The 19,936-nt window shown below is 47.1% G+C and overlaps 1 protein-coding gene across 9 annotated transcripts in view; it reads left to right on the top strand.

Moving 5' to 3' along the window:
• LARGE2 (LARGE xylosyl- and glucuronyltransferase 2) overlaps nt 1–19,936 on the top strand; it is a 46,486-nt gene that overhangs the window by 17,418 nt on the left and 9,132 nt on the right. For 4 of the 9 annotated variants that reach the window (XM_082224726.1, XM_082224723.1, XM_082224719.1 and 1 more), the window contains 4 exons: nt 15,204–15,361; nt 16,750–17,009; nt 17,699–17,781; nt 18,123–18,246. In XM_082224726.1, coding sequence (XP_082080852.1) covers nt 15,244–15,361; nt 16,750–17,009; nt 17,699–17,781; nt 18,123–18,246 — 585 coding nt within the window. In that variant the 5' untranslated portion in view covers nt 15,204–15,243. Of the gene's footprint in view, nt 1–4,870; nt 5,010–5,800; nt 5,973–5,995; nt 6,057–6,139; nt 6,300–15,203; nt 15,362–16,749; nt 17,010–17,698; nt 17,782–18,122; nt 18,247–19,936 lie in introns of those variants that run through there. The other 5 variants (XM_082224725.1, XM_082224722.1, XM_082224724.1 and 2 more) reach the window with 5 other exon arrangements.

Here is a 19,936-nt window from a genome sequence, read left to right as displayed (position 1 = left end):
TGGGTTCTTTTAAGAAAAGGTTGTAGATTCTCAGTTGCAATACTTGTCACTGTTTGTCCCGTGCACTAAGATAATTCTTCATCTGATACTTTGCTATATCTTGCTTCTAGCAGGAAATGTGATTATTAGTGGCTCTTTTGTCAGAGTTACAGATCTCTTTTGGATAGAGGTGCAATAGAAATACAACTCTGCTTCTCCAGACACATATTTAAAATATGATGTTGTATAACTTCGTCTCAGCTACTACTGTACTAAGCATTTTCATTGTGAATCTCTTTATCACTGATTCCAGGGATGTTTCTTATGGTAGGATTAACTTGTCTAATCCAGAGCTGGGGAGCCTTTTTCAGGCTATGGGCTACCTGGGCAGCCTTCTGAAGGCGACCTGCCAATAGTGGGTGGGCCAGAGCAAAAGTGGGCAAAACAAATGTGCAGACGTTACCTTTGTGCAGTAGGCTAGTGTCTACGTACACGCTCTGTCCTTCATCTAGGCAAATAAGAGGCATTAGCAGCGTTCAATGACAATTCTAGCCAGGCAGAAACACCCAATAACTTCATGAGGGCCAAGTGTAGCCTGATACGGAGTCCTGGAGGGCCACATTTGGTTCCTAGCCTGAGGTTTCCCATCCTGGCCTAATCCCCTCAAGCACAATTTATTTTTATTTATTTCATAAAAATTTTATACCAGTTGATTGGGAGCAGGGAGAAAACCCCTGCGCCTCTTTCTCAATATACTGTTGAGAGAGTGGATCTCATGGTGCTACTATAAAGAGTGCATACCTCTGTTCAGGATCAGGAATTTTGAAGCTTAAAATTTTAAACCACACCTCCTGCAACCCAGTCTCTACCAAGCACTTCTGCTCTTTATTCCAGTTTTCTGGCGTGGAAGCCACGCTTGGTCTAGCAGGACCCAGGTTTTGCAAATCCTCTCCCCTGCTCACTTAGAGGATTGCAGTGCCTACCCCTATATATAGTGTGCATATCTGTCACTGTCGGTGAAACAGCCAATGGTCTTGGCCAGCAAAGTACTGGAGAGCTATGCAGATAGCTTTAACCACCTTTCCTCATGCCCAATCATAGAGATTTCCCTATTTTTAGTGTGGTTGCTTCTCCTTAGGCAGACAGGAGACTTGTGTATTGCTACTGTTACTACAGTGCCAGAAATAACTCCGCCTAAAGAGGACACTGGGTAGGCAGCTGGCATTGTGTATTCATGCCAGTCCATTTGCAAATATGTGAACGCCAACTGTGGCTGTTATCCATCTTTTGTCTCGCGTATCATGATGTCAGTTATATCTTTTAACAATTTGGGATTCTGTGGGCAGGTTAAATTCCAAGGTGATTTCCAGTATTATATTTTTGGGAGCAGTCACCAGTTCTGGTTGTTATGAACCATTGTTTGTGCCCTTCAAACCACAGCACTAAATGTGTGCATAATTTCCACCTGGAGTGGCGTTTTGGAATGTTGTTGGTGTGCTGCGTAATTGCAAGGCACAAAGTTAGCCTCTGCATATTCTGAGCTATTTGAGGTCATGAGCATACATATTCTAGGTGCTCTTCCCCTGCCCCCCTCCCCGCCCAAATGCAGAAAGAATGATTATGGTGTGAGTAAGCACAGAAGCTGAATGTAGGAGGAGTCATTTATTGAGGAGGTCTACATGACCGAAAGCATTTTAGAGACAGGGGTGCAAGTTCCAAGTAGACTTGCAAAATCTCAGTACTGGTTGTTCTTTTCATTCTCTAAGAGTACGGAAGTAGAAGGAACTGCCCTTGTGGAACGTATCCCATTACAGCGCTGCAAATTAATGGGAGGAACTGCAATCCTCTCCAGGCAGCACAAGGTAAAATGGCATGGGAACCCAGCCAGCCATGATGTCCCAAGATGAATGTGGGAAGGGAAATGATAGACCTTCAAGCAGAGTTGGGGGCAAGCCTAGGTATAGAAAAATGGGAGCGTCCTGTTGAAAAGCTAAAGTCTACATCTCCTTTCCTTAGGCAACTTTTCTTTAGATCCAGTGTGGTTCACATGTGATTATTTAATATAAGTGGTTTCTAGATGTCATGACTGTAGTCTAAGCGTTCCATGTGCCCTGCAAATATGTCTAAGAAGCTAAGGTTGCTTGGTGCTCCAAGCAGAAATTATGCCTGTCTCTTTAAGGGAGGCTCTAAAAGAGAAAGCAGCTGCTGTGCCTCCCCCCCCCCTGTTTTTTCCACTAGTTACTCACTTGGCCAACCTTCTTCCCTTGCCTTGGAGGGATGAAGGTGAAGGGAACTGGTAGGCTGCCTGCCTCCACCTACTGCTTCTAGTTGAGAAGCTGGCACCTGTAGATGTCAGTAGCAATCGTCCTGCTATTTTAAGCTTACAAAAAATACAGGAGTCAAAATTAGTCAAAATGTGTTGCTTTTAACTACTCTGCTGTTTATGGAGAATAAGGCTATCAGTAGTTACCAGACATAATGACTATATATCAGCTCCAATGTCAGAGGCAGTATGTCTCTGATTGCCAGTTCTTGGGGAACATGAGCGGGAGAGGAGTATTACTCTCATGTCCTGCTTGCAAGCGTTAAAAAGGTAAAGGGACCCCTGACCATTAGGTCCAGTCGCGGACGACTCTGGGGTTACGTCACTCATCTTGCTTTATTGGCTGAGGGAGCCGGCGTACAGCTTCTGGGTCATGTGGCCAGCATGACTAAGCCACTTCTGGCAAACCAGAGCAGCGCATGGAAACACCGTTTACCTTCCCGCCGGAGCAGTCCCACAGGCATTGGTTGACCACTATGACAACAGAATGCTGGACTAGATAGGCCTTTGCTCTGCTCCTGCAGGGCTCATCTTGTATTCTTCGCCTTAGCGCAATAGACTTGAACTGTAAAAGCAAATTCTGGCCCTCCCCCAATTGATGGACTACTTCAATTTTTGGTACTTGCAGTGGTGTGAATTTAGGCATGAGATATGTGCCCTGATCCTGTTTGTTTATAGGGAAGGTTTTCTGGATGGTGTTGTGCTGCTGCGTGATTTCAATGCCTCAGTTTTCCAATAAGCGTTCACTTTGTATAGTATTGAACAGGGAAGAGCAAAAGGCAGCCTCCCAAGACATGTCTGGCTCTGTAATTTGGTGTGGATGAACAAAACACTTTCAGAATATGGAAAAAAAAATGCTCCAAAACTGATCTGTGGGGTGTGTGTTTCTGTGTGTACACACGCACACACGCACCCACCCCCCACCTAAGTAGCATAATATCAATAACAAATAGAGATTTGAGGTGGTTTTTTTAAGGCTACCTGCCTTTTTGTGGCTGCATGCTATAAAGAGCCCATGAAGTGAAGTGAGGGGCTGTTGGCTGTAGGGCAGCAAAAACAGTCACATGCTGTGAACAGTTTCATCTACATCCTTCTAATAGTAAGTTGGTAACAAAGAATGCCATTATTGGGAAGCTCCTCATCCTGTTGCTGCCAATGTTTGCCCAGTGCAAGCAAGAAGCTGCTGAGGAAGGATAGATTCCAGCCAGGAATAACAAAAGGAGCCAATTAATATGGTGACGTTTGAGAAGGATTTTCTCTTGGGACAAAAGGATTCCTTAGAACTGAAGGTGCAGGAGTTGGGAGACCTCTGGTCCCTTGATTTCCCTCTTCCTTGTGTGATTTATGCCAGCCTACTATTTTGTCTGGCACAAGAGAGGATCATAGGGGAAGTAAAAAATCTAACCTGTCACAGAAAGGTCTTGTCTTACATTTCCTAAGGGTTGTTTCTGCCTTTGAGTTAACTTAGCACAGGCCCTGACATAGACAGCAACATTCCAAAACGTGGTGGTAATGGATAGGAGCAAAAGTACTTGTTAATGTGCAAAAGCTCTGTGTGCGCATGCATATGTGGTGCTTTGCTTCACTTTGCAAGTATACATGGGAGAGCACATTTCTGTGACCTAAAAAAGTTGGCCAAGGGGTTTTCGTCTGTCAGTCATATTCATGATTCTGCAACTACTGCACTAAATTATGTGCCTATGGATGCATGTGTAAACCATATTACTATGCGTGTGTGTGTGTGTGCGCGCGCGCGCACGCACGCACACGCTTACGGGTGTCTTCGGATCTCTAATGTGTGGCTCCAGCAGAGCTGCACGTTTAATGACCTTTCCCTAAAAGCATTCTCCACCCTCTCCTCTTGCTGCATTTCTTGGAGAGGGGAAACTCAGAAATGGCCTGTACTGTAGAAGTCATGCATTCCACAAAAGAAACTTTGTCCGTCTTCTCCCCCCTCTACCCACAACATACAAAAACTGTTTGACTAGAAGATACATTTTACCGCTTGTAATATCTTCCCTCTGACTGTTCACACCCTCGGCTAGGGCCAGACCTGCACCCTTCTTCTATGCATGTTTGTTGGGAATGTGACAACTGGAAAGGAGTTATTAGTTTCTTTGTACAATGAACACCCCACCTCCCTTTAGAGCCGTAAAAGGTGGGTCTGCAAACTAGCTGGAAAAACTCCCCGAGAGCTTCGTTGCCGTTGCAGTTTTGTAATGGAAATAAATGGTAGCCTGGGGGCAGACATCTCTGCGTCTCGCTGGTACGAAGGCCCAGACGGCCCGCGAGTGCAGGCGGGTCTGCACTTGCTTGTACCGGGGCGTGAAGGGAGGCGGTGAAGCTGGTTTCCCTCTCCGCCCCAGGTATGGTTTTTCTCGGGCGCTGCTCGTTTCTTCGCGGATGCTGGAGGAGAATCTCTCTCTCTCTCTTCCTCCCCGTGCGGGCCTGGGGGCCACCAGCAAGGGAGCAGCTGCAGGTACAGGCAGCCTCCGCATAGTTGGCATTCCTGCAGGCTCGTCGCCCGGGCTCCTTCCAGGTCCTCGGCACGGCGCGCGTTGCCTCCGAGTCTCTCGGCCGGAGGCTCCTAGATAAGAAGAACGCGCTTCCATCTTTAGCCGCTCCTGTTTCTTCGAGACCTTTTCGGGTGGATGGGGCTTTGATGAATCCCCCGGACGCTTTTATTTTCAAGCAGGACAGAAAAATGGTGACCGGAGCTGATTATTTTTGGAGAAGCCTCTCCAACCTCGCCTGCGAGCAAACAGGCACACTCGATGCATCTCTCTCTTTGCACGGCCATAGATCTTGGCGCATAGTAAGAACATAAGAGCCGGTGGCCCAGCTTAGTCCAGCATCTGGTTCTCATAGTGGCTAACTAGATGCTTGTGGGAAACCCGCGATACAAGAGTTCCGTCTTTCTTTATTAAAAAAGATAAAGCTCACTCCAAGCTATCTTTCCTCAAAAGTTGCCTGGCGTGCTCTGGTCCATGGGGTCAACGAAGAGTAGGACACGACAAAACAAGGGTCTGGGTTACAAAACAACAGCAAAGGCTTGATCCCAGTGAGATTTATTCCTAGTTCCCTTACAGGGAAGTAAGCCCCATTGAATGCAGCGGGACTTACCTCTGTGTAAACATGCACGAGTGCGTGTTATAAAAACAGTAAGAGGAAACTAGATGGGCATGAGCAGGTGCCATTCAAGCAGTGCAGCGAGCATGTCATTCGAGGGCAGGGACCCGCCGTGTTAATTCTTTATAGGACGAACTAACCCGAGAGTTGGGTTCTCAGGTCAGGCTCGGCTGACTGTCGGATTCAGGTCCCGGGGGCTTCCCACCCCTCCCCCCGCAAGCAGCAGGATTCCCACATCCGGGTTCGACCCTGCTGCTGCTGCCAGGCGTCCTGAGTTGGGGTCAGTCCCGGCGCCTGCGGAGTTAATTGCCGCCACTTTCGCTCGCCTCCTCCTCCTCCTCCTCCCAGCCCAGGCTCTTTTCTCGGAGCTCCCGGGACGCCGCGCCGCTTCTCACGTGGGCAGCGGTGACCCTCTGTGTTTACTTTATTTTTGGCACTTCTAGCAGTGGCGGCGCTTTTCTCGAGCCCTCCGGTGGCGATGCGAGTTTTTTCTTGCCTCAACTTACCGGAGGGGAGGAAGGGGCAGCTCGGCTGAGTCAAGGTAGGGGGGGGGGCGAGGGGAGGCGGAGCAGGCGGCTTCCCCTTTGCCCTGGGCGACTTTGCGATGGCTGAGCAGAAAGTTAATGTAACCTTTTTTCTTTTTCTTTTGTGGGCTTTCCTTTTGTTCTTCGCCTTCCGGGGAGGGGAGGGGAGGCCCCGGCTCCGGGAATTAACAAAAGAGGGGAGAGGAAAGTGACTGATCCCAAAGGGAGGCGTGTGCAAGCAAGGAAAAGAGGGCAGAGGAAGCGTAGAAAAGGGCGCTGCTGTCTGTGGGCTGCGCGTAAAGCTCAGGGCCGGGGGGAGGCGGCGGACGGAGGACAAGAGCCAGGTAAGGACACCTGGACTTGCTGGGAGCGCCTGCAGCAGGTGGGAAGGAAAGTGGAGGAGGGGAGAGGACCGTCGGGCCAGATGCAGAGGCTCGGAGGTCCCTGTGAAGCAACACCGGTGGCGCCTCCCACCAGCTTCCCCGTCGGCGAGAGATCGCGCTGCGTCCTTGCTTGTTACCTCGCGCGTAATCAGGGTTGCGGAAGGCATTGCCCCGGGGCGCAGAGCGCACGGCACCGCGGTGGGGTTGTTTGGGGTGGGGGCGGTGTGCTTGCGCAGTTACGGAGGTGTGCAGAATTCTACCCGCAGCCACACACTCGCCCCCCCCCCCGCCCCGCATCGCATCCCAGCATCCAGTGAAAGTGCGCTCTTTATTGAGCTGGTTTCCAGGACCCTTGAAACTCCCTTAATCTCTCTAGCATGAAGCCGCCCCAGCAGCGACATTCGTTGCCCCGATAGCTCACTTGTTCCTCTTTCCCAGCAGCTCAGTTTACTGGCCCGTGAAGGGCACGTCGCGCCCGCGCGGCTCTGGCGACCCGCTCACTCACAAGCCGCGGCGGAAGGTGGGCGGCGCAGGTTAGGTCTTCGCTCTTTTCCTAAACCCCTTTTGTGAATGGGTGTGTGTGCGTGTGTGGCGGGTTTCGAACAGGGCTGAACAAAAAAGGGACCCACCAGCAGGGCTGTACACCTCCTGGGAACCTCTTAATGTTTGGTTACCTCAAAGAGACCAGCTGTCTGGCGCCTCCTTTCCCTCCCTTTCTCATTCAAGCTGATCGGAAGAACTTTGTAACTTGGCTGCTGCCAGACGTTGCTTGCCTCTTCCCAACCTCAACCCCCCCCCAATTGTGTCACATCTTTTAGATTAGAACGGGCAGGGGTTGCCTTGTTATTGGTAACATCTAAGGCGCTGTTTCCGCTCAATAGCTAGGTAACGTGCTTTTAATAAATAAAACTTGATATTGGGACTTGTGTGCATAACCGCGAAGGGTGGTTCATGGAAGACTGGCCATTGGTGCCTCTGTTCAGGGGTGCCCATATTAATCGGCGCTGCCTCTGCGCTGTATCAACCTGAGCTGGTGGTTCAAATGATTGAATGGACAGGGAAGGGGTTACATGCAAAGTGTGTGATCTGCTACTGATCTACAATAGCCTTTCCTAAGAATTAGGAATATCTTCCAGTCGTCTTCATAATTAGCCAGTTTTGTATAATCCTGTAGCCGTTTGGTGTAAGGCAGCGTCTCCTAGAACAGAGGTCAGTCCTCAAACTTTCCAACTCTAAAGCCCACTTGAGACGGCTGAAAATTACCGAGGCCCACCAGCTACAAAATGGTGGTGCAGGGAGGGTGGGCAGAACCAGTCATGGTGCCAGGTGGAGGCAGAGTTTGGCTTAATCCGCTGGCAATTACTGGCATCGTTTTCTACTGAGATGTAAGCCATATTTGAAAGTTCTTTGCTTGAGCTTTTACCTTGTGGCAGAGGTGTCCCACCACTTCACTTTTCTCAAGCTAAGTACAAACATTGGTTCTGGAAGTATTGTAATGTCCTCCCCATTTGCTGATGAAAGCTTTTACTTTTGTTTTCCTTTCCTCTACATGCCTCTCCAGTGAATATATATATTACCTATCTTCTGTAATTTCTTCTCTTATTTTCCTTGTACCTTATATCCTTCCCCCAAACTATCGCTTTCTTTCATCCCCCTTCCTCTAGGCCGAGAGCTGCATAGACATGGTGAAGGGTGCACAACCCGTGAGTCTTCTCCTGACACAGATATTTCTATTGCATCTAGCTGGCACAGTGGTATTATTGGAAAGATCAAGAAAGCAGGGTTTCAGCAGTTGGTGTGCCCTCCAGCAATGATGATGTCAGCAGGAGAAGGGATTATGAAACTGGGTGTCATGCTGGCACTTGCTGCTTTCTAGAGCTTCTACCCCAGCTCAGTGCACCTGACCTATATCCAGGCAGCCTCACTTAAAAGGCTCCTCAAAGTTGCTTGTCTTGTTTCTAGGATGTGTGAGGGGTTGGGGGCCTCTGCAACTGGGCACTGCGGGGGTCCACCATAGGAAGGGGTTGCAGTTGTGTCACAGTGAATCAACGCCCTGCTGTGTGATGGGCTTCATTATTTGTCTGAACAGCAACGCTGCATGTCCCTTTCATTGAGCAATCCTTACAAAGGGTATGGAGAGCAGTTCCTTTGCCTACAGACCTTACACACCTGCTCTTCCCTCCTCCAACTCTAAAGACTCATCAAAAGTTCTGTACATCAATAGGCACAAGAGCTCTGAATGGATGACTGACTAGTAATCCAGGCCTTTTTTTTTTTAGTCCTATGACTAAAGAAAGGTTCCTGCACAACCTCCAGCTGTTGTTAATGCAAATCTCAGGCATGGAGTCATTATTCTGTCACTTGCCCAGGAGCTATATGAATAATTAATATTAGCACACAAGTGGCTTTATGGCCTTTTTGCAACTCTTTTTCCTAAATGTTTACATGACCATTTGCCTTCCTTTTGTGGACATGTGTTATAAATAAAAACAACGTGAATCTGCACGGTGTTCAGCAAAGTGAGTGGATGCATGCACCAGTAATGTTCCTCTGACGTGCACACTAATAGGCTTCTTGAGAAAGGCAGCCCTTTTGCGGGAGATTCCAGTGTATGGGGGTGGAAAGGCAATACAGTAGTACCTTGGGTTAAGAACTTAATTCCTTCCGGAGGTCCGTTCTTAACCTGAAACTGTTCTTAACCTGAAGCACCACTTTAGCTAATGGGGCCTCCTGCTGCCGCCGCGCCGCCAGAGCACAATTTCTGTTCTCATGCTGAAACAAAGTTCTTAACCCGAGGTACTATTTCTGGGTTAGCGGAGTCTGTAACCGGAAGCATCTGTAACCTGAAGCGTCTGTAACATGAGGTACCACTATATGTGAATGCTTTTCACTGTTCTTATCTAGGATGTGAGGTTGTGGGGCAGTGATCAAGCTATGGGGCATTGCCTTTCTCCTGGAACAAAGTTATGGGATTAGAACCTGACAGAGGGGCCTCGCCAGCATGTCCATACACATCCTGGGAATCTGGCATTTTGGATACCTAACCACTAACAATATGCATCTCCCGGCAGTGAGAGATTAAGCTTTGTAGCATGAAGTGGAGATATGGGAAGCTCTTCTCATTTGCCTTGGAATCCACAGCTTACTGAGCAAACTAATGAGGCTACAAAAGTTCAACCTGATCCCTTGGAGTTTGCAGCCTGAATAAAATTGGGAGTTATTCACACACGTTGCATTCCTTCAGCTTGTAGCATAACTCCCCTTGCTTTAGCATAGTTATCGCTGATAGTATGTGGTTGTGTTTACACAGTCAAATACCACTGGAAAGCTCACTTGCAGGCAGAATCTCAACTGTTATTTTATAAAAGGCAAAACCCTTTTCCCCAAGAGAGACACCCTTCCCCACCAAGAGTCACCCGCTTTATAATTAACTGCTCTTACTTTTCTAAAAACCTCTTTTAGAACTTTGAAACGGAAGTCAGCCCCGTCCCAAGAGTTGGGGGCAGGTAACCGTCTTGTATAGTACAGCTTAGGAGTGGGGTTCCTGTCTCCAATGTCCTTGCCATGGAAGTTGCATAGTCCACAGGATATGGCCCCAAGGCACCGCATGAGACCACCACTTGGCTGAAGCTAAAGAGGTCTGGCTCTGGGCAGTGCCTGGACGGAAGAAAGGTGGGATATAAACATAATAAAATCAAAAAGAGCGACAAAACAGGGAGAATGCAGGGCAAGATGGGAGTGACTGGGTTTTAAACTCAACCTTAGAATGGTGGTTTGTAAACTTCCTATATTCAGGGCTTTCACATCACTACAGATGTACGTTACAGCAAAAGATTGTCTGTGATGGGAAATCCTGTCTTTCTTTCCCGATCTTCTTGCTGAGGAGCCCTTTTCAAGGAAGCACAAGCTTTTCCAGATCACAGTGTGAATGCAGCTGCCTTTGATATGGCCACCTTGTTCCTAGAGGCTGCTGCTAATGAGGGCTATGCGCGGGGAGTGAAGTGCTAGGAAATCATAACCTGGTCCACAAACCCAGTTGCACGACTTGTATAATAGAAAATAAACCCTACAGTTCTGTTCAAATAGGGGCCCTCAAAGAATATGCACCACAATAGCATGTTAGGCTGTGGGAATTGTTGTTTGTGAATATGGTAGACTCCACCCATGCACCCTCTCTTCTTCTCTCCACATATCAGTCCAAGGCTTATGTTCTTTACAACAAAATCTGGGCTCCCCCACCCACCCTTTGAAGCAATGCTGGGTAACAGATCTGTGGTGCTTGGAGTTGGTTCTGTAAAAGTTTTAAGGAGGCAAACACACAGCAATGTCTTCTCCTCCCCTTAATGCACTGATTATAGCAGGTGCTTTCCCTGTTCCTTTGCAAAATAAATGAATAAATAAATAACTAATTTGTGCCTTGTTGCCTGTGTTGTCTCACTCTCTTCCATAACAGGCAAATGGCAAAGGCTGTCTGGTCTTCTTGCATTTTACATATATGCAAGTAAGACATGGAACCCATGAGAGACTGTCTGGGCTAGGGTGTTTTGTTTGTTTGTTTTAGACACACGGTGTTAATGGGAAGGTACAGATGTTGATGCCTTTGCACTCCGGTGAGCAGGGAAATGAGGAAGATCAGGGAACAGTCATGAATGCGTTTTCCACTTGGTTTAGCCAGTGACCCTTCAACCTAAATGGAGCCTCTGTCTGGTTGGTAATTGCCTCATGGGTCTCTGAGGAATGCAGCAGGCGCATTGGAGACTGGAGGGCTTAAGGATTAGCTTTGTGAACAGCAGGATGCTAAGCTGGAAAAAAATCACATGAGAAACTCTTGCTTCCCTTTAATGCTTGCCAGTCACTGGAGAAAGAGACTGGATTCAGCCACTTATGGGCATGGGGAAAGATGCCTCCAAGTCTAGATAATGGAATTTCTATGTTACCGTTCTTTTTGGAGATTTCTGACAGCTCTGTACATGTACCCATTTCCTGATGACTGGAAACTACTAATTCCACAGCATTTACCCATTTAAATCTAGGGGCTTTGCTCACGGTTGGGTTGTTCACCAAATTAAAATAATTATTAGTTGATTGATCATCTGTCTGTTGACCCAAGGTATGGTCTGAAGGCATATGAGCCCACAACCTTGCTGAAGTTAAACAAGCCTGATTCTGCTCAGTGCCTGGATGGGTCCCTCCTGCCAGACTGCATGTATGCTGCCTTGGGTTCCATAATAGAAGAAAAGTGAGGTATACATGTAAGAAATTAAATATAAATTAAATAAATAGGCGTATTACCCAAAGCCAAATCTAGGTTCATTAATGAGATAGTGAAGTTAAGTGTAAGGTGTGTGTGTGTGTGTGTGTGTGTGTGTGTGTGTAAAGCTAGTTACACATTAGCCAAATGAATGGCACGCCAACATTGCCCCAAAGTTCTATTCCCTTAACTCACAGTCCCACTTGTTTAAAATGTTCATAGATTTAAAATTGGTTTCTGTTGGCCAGCTAATTTTTTCCGATGCTCTGCCAATTAAAAGGTGCAGCCCAAGAGCAGCATCTGTTCATCGTCTGATGGTTTTTACTGATGGGCCCACTTAACGTGAGATCTGCAAGACAGCTTTGCCAGGGACTATATCAGATCAGGGCTTCCCTAAGACATGTTGGTGCCTGGGGGCCAAAGGCCCAAATTCCATGGGTAAAGATGGGGAAGCAGCAGCCAGGATGTTTTCTTTCACTCTCTCCACTGATATGGTCTCATTTCAGTGAGGCTTATGCAGGAGAGAATTAATTGTGCCTCTTGGGTTAAAACTGTCTGTCTCCCATTCCTTAATGCAAGGGTAGCTAACCCTGTTCCTCCAGTTGTTGCTGGACTACAACTCCCCATCATCTCTTACTTGTGGCCATTCGAGCTGGGAATGATGGGAATTGAACATCATCTGGAGGGCCACAGGTTACCTGTTTTTCCTCTTCCATTAAAATATTATTTATTTAGATATTTACATCCTGCTGCTTTTCAGTATGGCTTACATGGTCAAGGAATTTAAAACCCCCCCAGCTAAAATTCATAAAATAACAGCATATACATATTAGCAACAAAAATAAGTGAAGGCAGTATAAAATCACATGGCAGAGATGAAACTTTGAAGCTAAAAGGCCCTGCTTGCTTTGTGTGTCCCCCCTCCTTCAATCATTTCCTCTTGCCTTTCCCCATCTTGTCTGACATTCCCTTCATTCTGTTGGATTTTAATACCTGTTGTGTTTGTTTTAGAAAACTTGAATGTGGTAGTAAATGGAAATAAACTTAAATGTGGCTTCCATATAGCTGACTCTGCAGACTGCCAAATAGAACAGCCGAGGTATACACACAGCTTGCCTCACATCACTGAAGGGAGCTGCTGATTCTGGAACATTTGCAATTGCATTGCCAGCATCAAAGGCTGTGTATGTGTGTGCATGCGCATTGTCTGAAGCACTAAGGTGGCAGGAAGTGGCAGGAGCGCTCTCAAACTGGGAACAGCGCAGTGCGCTCTGACTCAACACTGATATCGCTCCTGCCGCCAGAACACCAAGTTCTGTGTCAGCCGTGAGGTTCAGATGTCAGCAGCTCAGTTATGCATCAGCACCCATACAACCAACCTGGGGCACAGTGAAGACTGCAGGACTGCACACTAGGGCGCACCTGAAGCATAAGCAACCTGGCGTTGGTTTGTGGTGGTCCAGCCATTTATGCACCACCACTGTTGCCTTTCTCTCCGCTACTGATTCAGGCAGGAAGGCACAGAACAACTTCTTTGCACTCTTGATTTTGAGTTCCTTTCTCTTGGTTTGCATCACAGTTCCGATAGCATCTCCACATTGCCATTCTTCTGTGCTCTCATTTTGATGCTGCAGAGTAAAACTTTGGGACCATGGAAGGTATCCAGGGGAAAGAGAAGTGCCTATTCTCTGGTACACTGTTAAGCTCATTGTTCAGAGTCACGCATGTAGGTTGCACAGCTTTGTGCCTGCCCAGTCAGTCCTGTTGCCAAGCAAATGACCAGCCCAAGCGGGAGTGTCTGTCTTGCCTGTTTTGTACTGCAGAGAACTTGTGAATGGAAAATATGCATCTGACCCCTGACCACCAGGAGGTGCCCAAAATCTGATGACATGAGAGAAGCCCGTTGCACAGAACCATAGGATTGTAGAGTTGGAAGTGACCCTGAGGATCAGATAGCCATCCTTCCTCTGCGTAGAAACCTCAGAGGAAGGAGAGTCCACCACCTTCTGAGGAAGTTCGTTCCACTGTCGAACAGCTCTTCCCATCACAAAGCTCTTCCTTATGTTTAGTCGGAATCTCCTTTCTTGCATAAGAGTAGTCATTTCTCAGTTTTCTGTCTTTGCTTTGAACCTCAATTTATATCTTCTTATCTGGAAAGTCCCAGCTCCTAATCTTCCTGCCCTGCTCTCTGTTTTTAACTCTGAGGAAGTTGTTCTATGCGTTTTTGCAGAAATTTTATTTTATTTTAATTCACTGCAGAGCCGGGCCCTAACTTTGAAAACAGGGTTTGAGCCATGCACACACGGACAAATCTGTCTTTCATCAGACCAGGGTTTAGTTGCTCTGGTCAAGCTGTTAAACAGCAATGTAGGTATTAATTTTATCGCTTCTGTAGCCCTTTTCAGCATAATAAAGTGCTTTGGAATTCTTGTCCCCACAAAAATTCCATAAATTGAGGTAGTTTGAGAGATAATGTTTTACGAGAGGCCACTCGGTGAGTTTCATGGCTGAGCAACAACATACATCTACCTTATCTCCAAACCAAACACTGTTTCCAGTGACCTGCACTGGCTATTGTTCATACTCTGGGCTGCAAGTTTCTCCTTGGAAGAAAGTAAAGTGGTACCTCGGGTTAAGTACTTAATTCATTCTGGAGGTCCGTTCTTAACCTGAAACTGTTCTTAACCTGAAGCACCACTTTAGCTAATGGGGCCTCCTGCTGTTGCCGCACCGCCGGAGCACGATTTCTGTTCTTATCCTGAAGCCAAGTTCTTAACCTGAAGCACTATTTCTGGGTTAGCAGAGTGTGTAACCTGAAGTGTATGTAACCCGAGGTACCACTGTATTAGTGAATTGCCTCTGCTGAACAAAGGAGTGCTGGGTAAGTGGCAAGGGCTGTGAGTTTGGAGGACCTCTTGATATCAGGGGCTTTTCTTGAAGATGTGCACGGCACATCTCCTCCGTGGGGGTTAAGTCTTCTCTGTGTGCATCATTTTCAGCAGTATATGTTAAAACAAGGGACCTTCATGTTACCCTTTGCCATGTGTTTCTAGAACTGGGTTCAGCTTGGATGACTCTGGTGCTGATTAGGGTGGAATGAAGCACACAGCTGAGAGTTCAAGGACTTTTGTTTGGCAAGTTCCTACTGGGAAATTATCTACTGCTAAGCCAAGGGAGTTGAAAGAGTAGGATCCTTCTTGCTTTTCCAAATCCTGGCTGGTGGGACTCAGAGAGGACTCCTTGGCTTCCTCAGATGTGATCGTCAGCTATTAGAAGTCCTGGTGACACCTTTTGCAGTTCCAGCATGTTTCAAGACACCCTTGGCCATTTTGGAGAATGAATGAGGCCCCCGCTACTGGGTAGGCTTCATGGGAGAGGAGGATGTGGCTGTTGACCTCAAGTCAGGAGACTGTGCTGGTGCAAAATGAATAGGCTGTGGACTCACATCAGAACAAAGCCCATTTTACCCAAAGTTGGGGGCAGATGTTTCAGCTGCTTGCTGCTGCTGTTGCTGGTTCTGGAAAGCCAAGTCTAGCAAAGTCCTCCATTTCCATTTTGAGGATCAATTCCGCTGGTTACCATTTTTGGTTCACTCTTTTGTTCTTCCCTTGCAGGGTGTAGGATGCTGGCTCCGGTGCGGCTAGGCCTGCCCACATGACCTTTGCCACCATCATGCTGTGCCCCTGGCGTGGGAAGCTGAAGCTGCTGCTTGCCACAGTGACCCTGGTCTTCCTCATCTCATGGCTCTACCTCTTTATGGGTAATCTGGAGTGTGAGTGAGGGCAAGGATGGCGGTGTGATGAAAGCATGTGCCACAGATTTGCCCTGCGGCAGCTGTACACGTGGGTGGGAGTTGGGACTCCAGAGTGGAATTGCAACTATACTGCCAACTCACTTTGAGACCTTTGGGCAAAGGGTGGCCTCTGTTTCCTCCTGCGTAATAGGACTAGGAAAGCTTTCCTAGAATTGTAGAGTTGGAAGAAACCCCAAGGGTCATGTAGTCCAACTCCCTGCAATGCAGGAATTACAGCTAAAGAATCCCCGACAGATGGCCACCCAACCTCTGCTTAAAAGCCTTTCATGAAAGAGAGTCCACCACCGCCAGACATTAAGGTGACAGAAGGATGGTTCCATTGCCTTGCTTGGATGTATGTGATTTTCTCATAGCCCAAACACATAGGAACTGATCCCTCTCATATATGACGAAGAATGGGCCAGATTTCCAATTTGGGAAATGTAAAAACCATCACCAAATAGTATATTTAGTTCCCAGCTTCTCAGCATTCAAGGCAGCTTGTAAACCTTTGGATCTTCTACATTAGAACTTACAAACAGACCCTTTTCCCTTGCACCTGGGGACCTCTCTCTTCAGAGGGCCAGTATTCTGAGCATGCCCTCCTTGAATCAATCCAGGCTTGGGGCTGGTAATAATGTTCACCTTAGGAGTGCTGGGGCCCCATCTGTCGTGTGGTTCTTCTCCCTGGCATTTGCCTTTATGGCTGTTAGAGAGTCTTCACTGGAGAGGGCTTGAGGGTGTTGCCTCCTTCCCCCTCCCTTGCTGATGTCAGTGGCAGATCTCTCCAGAAAATACATTACAGAGAGAATGAGTGCTGGGTTTTCAGAATATTGTTTTCTTAGGTTGCATTGACACAGTACTACTCTCTGGCTGCAAAGTTATGAATGGAGAAACTAGAGGCAGAGCTATGCCCCTTCCTGTTATGCCACTGTCTTCTTTCTTGCCCATCTCATTCATGGTGTGGGGTGATACTGTACATTAACTCTTGAGTGTTCAGATTCACATTCACCCGCTTGAGGAGCAGCAGTCAGCTTCATATTGAATAGTCTTAAAATAATATTAAGTCCATTTGACTGCAGAGAATGATAGCCGGTGGAATAAATATAATTGAATCTAAAAAGGGAAATTGTAGACTATGCAAAGAGATAGGGGGAATATTTTATAGTGCTGGAACTTTGCAACCTTGCTATATGAATTCAAGAAACCTGCATAGAATATTTGTTCCCGCTCTCATCCTTCTTCCCACTTGTCCCTCTTGTTTCATTGAAGTATGTGCAAAAGGCTCAGTGACTATGCATCCTCCTCCTCTCACCACTCCCCTATTTATGTTTCCTTTTCCTGGGGGGTGGGGATCCCCTCTATAGATGGATGCTCCTTCCTGCTCCCGCCTTGCTTTGGGGAACAGTCAAGCCGATACCTTAACCACGAGGCCTTGGTGTCCCAAGTACAGAAAGTGGAAGAGGAAAACCAGCTGTTGAGGCTGCAACTCAGCCAGTCTCAGATGCAGGACGAGGCTGTGGATGGGACGGACAGCAGCCAGCAGGGAGCGCAGTTCATAGAGGACCAGGATGGAAGGGACAACAGCACCGGCTGCCTCAAGCAGAGAATGGTTCAGAAGTGCGAGGTAAAGGCGACGTCCCAACTGGCTGCCAAGGCACCTTGCAGGCAAATAGTTATGGCAAAACTGTGGAAGGGTGGCACAGCAAGAGGCGTGTTGTTGTTCAGGCTCCTCAACCTGTTCTGTTCCCTGAGATGGGGGTAGCCCACATGGTGCCCTCCAGAGGTTTTGGACTACATATCCCATCATCCCCAGCCAGCTTAGAATGGTTGGGAGTGGTGGGAGGTGTAGTTCCCAACCTCTGGAGGCTGTGACGTTGGCTGCCCTTGCCCTAAGATAATAGGTGTAGCATATAATTCCCACTCTTGCCGCTTCCTGCTGTAGGTAGCGTGATATTTATTTTGCAATGTAATACTTTTCTGGACCCTAAGATACGTGTTGGTATGATAATCCCCTGAGGGCAAGGAGGCAGTCCTCACTTGAGCCTGGTTTCTATGTCCATTTCTAACTCTGCTTGGTTTTGCATCAACGTTTTGTATTATCCATTTTGCTCTGAGAAAAGTGAACTCTCTGCGCACCCTTTTTTACTGACTTGGGTGAAGAAGAAAGGGCCCTGGCAGGACAGGTGGATTCTGCATGTATTGTGGGAAGCGGCTTCTGAAAGCTCCACTTGAAGGGGAAGGGGGGAGAGGATCTCTTGCAGTGAATTGTGGTTGGGGGGCCAGGCCTGATGGCATCTTTGTGTTTCTGGACAGCTTCTCCATGTTGCAATTGTCTGTGCTGGATACAATGCAAGTCGGGATGTCGTTACCCTGGTGAAATCCATCCTCTTCCACAGGTAACCTTGGAGGGGGTGGGGAAGCCTGCTCTTCTTTTGAGCAGGTAGCGGAGGCTTCTGAGTTTCCCAGGACTTGAACACGGGGTTAAAATAGGATGCCTTTCTGCGCTTTTGCTTCCAAGCTGCAGTTCTGGATGTGCTGGGGGAAAAGAGAACAAGTGAAGACTAGTTAGGGTCCTCTGACCCCATCCTTTTTCACTTACATGCAGCTGCCAGGGTTCTGTATGTGGCATAGCAAGGCATCAGCTGCTGCATGGGGGGGGCGCAAAATGAGGGAGCTGGATGTATTTCGTATCTTGCTTTCAACTATTGCAAGCATTAACTTTTTCCTTCCTTGGCAGGAAGAACCCTCTTCACTTCCATCTCATCACTGACTCTGTGGCCCAAAAGATCCTGCAGATGTTGTTCCAGTCCTGGATGGTGCCCTCTGTTCATGTTAGCTTCTACAATGCTGATGACCTGAAGGCAAGGGAGATCAAGCCAGGCTCGTTCTCTTTCTCCATTTGTTCCCTCTCCCTCTCTTCCCTTCCCTCTCCACGCCCTCTTCCCATGAAGTGAGCAGCCCTGTAGGGAAGTCCCTGCCGTAGGAATGGCTTGCTTGGAGATGAGAGACGCAAACCCTTTCCATTGTTTTCTGTGCTCTCATCTGCTACTACTGTCATTTCGTTTGTAGAGTGGGAAGACCTGTTGACAGGATCTGAATGATTTAGAAATATATAAAGTTAACCTTCTCATTTCAGCAGGAGTCTCTAAGTGGTTTACATATTTGGGGAGGTGGGAGAAGTGTGTTTGTGTGTGTGCTTTTGTGTGTGTTCACGTAAGCATAAAATACAAATTCCAAATTAAAAATGAAACAATGCTACTACTACTAAAAGAATAATACTATTTTAAATAACATAATTAAGAAACAATAAATACAATATACTTAAACACATTTTTCCTTGGAATTGAGCCCCCTGGTGGATAGTGGCTGGATCCAAGCTTGTGAATAGATCCAAAAGGTCATGAATCATCCTTAAGGTCACCTAGAACTTTGCAATGGAACAGAAGCCAAAATCTGCAATTGAAATGATTATATGATGCACTTTCATGATTCTGATGTCCAAGAATGCTAATATTTCAGCAAAGTGACAGAAGGGCAGAAAGATTAAGGCAGCGAGCCCTGAAGCAGCACCTGGAGTTTTCTAAGGCCACATAAGTATTCCTAATGAACAGTGGGCACTGTGCCAGACAGTCTCCTCTCGCTGTTGCCAAAACTTTATGTGCAAGTTGTTGTCCATAATAAAATAGGAAGGGATAGAAACCTAATTTATTTGTTTTTGAAATTTGAAAGTAGCCAGATTCCAGGAGTATGCATTTGTACTCTTTGATTCAATTGTTTTGGGATTAAAGCTCTTAGATTTTAGACAATGGAATTGCCTTATTTATTCTGCTGTGAATCAGAAAGTCACTCTCCATTGTTTCTGGCTGAATTGGATGAAGAAAGGTGAAATTAGATCTGGGGTGGGAGAACATGCATTTTCCTGCCATGTCTAAAACAATTGGCAGTGCCCAGATATATGTTTGGCATCCAAAACTATCTAGACAGGTAAGGTTCACCCAACCAAGCTTAGTGCTATGATTCACACTCCATCCCCCCCCCCACAGGAAAGTGGGTTGTGGTTGAACAGACCATGTGCTTTCACTGAAGATGGGGTGGGAATTTTTAGGGGGGGGAATTGCAGGTCTCTTACTCAGGGGCCATGAAATCTAGAGCAGAATTGGGAGTCCATAGATGCCTTTGAAGTCTTGCCGCACTATATTATTATTTAAATTTCTATACCACCCTTCATCCAAAGATCCACAGGGCGGTTTACAATATAAAAACACAAAAATATCAGTAGAATAACCCATTAGAAAATGTTAATAATGACCAGGTTGATGAAGTTCGCTAGTCCCCAGATACCTTCTTACAGACTTGCAGGCCTGTTTCATAGGTATGGCAAGGGACATGGAGGCTGCCTGGAATTGCATTTCCATGGAGGTTTCCATTTGTGTGCAAGCTTTGTCTCCACTGCCCTCCAAAACAGGAGTGCCATGTGGAAGGACCATCTGTGCAGTTGAAAGTATTCCTACATCACTGTGTTTGTGTGAAGCGCTTCTAAATCTCACCAAA

The sequence above is a fragment of the Podarcis vaucheri genome (assembly GCF_965113315.1).
Source record: "Podarcis vaucheri genome assembly, chromosome: 1".
Lineage (NCBI taxonomy): Eukaryota > Metazoa > Chordata > Lepidosauria > Squamata > Lacertidae > Podarcis > Podarcis vaucheri.
The sequence above is the reverse complement of the archived record's forward strand: the minus strand, read 5'-3'. Positions and strand labels throughout refer to the sequence as shown.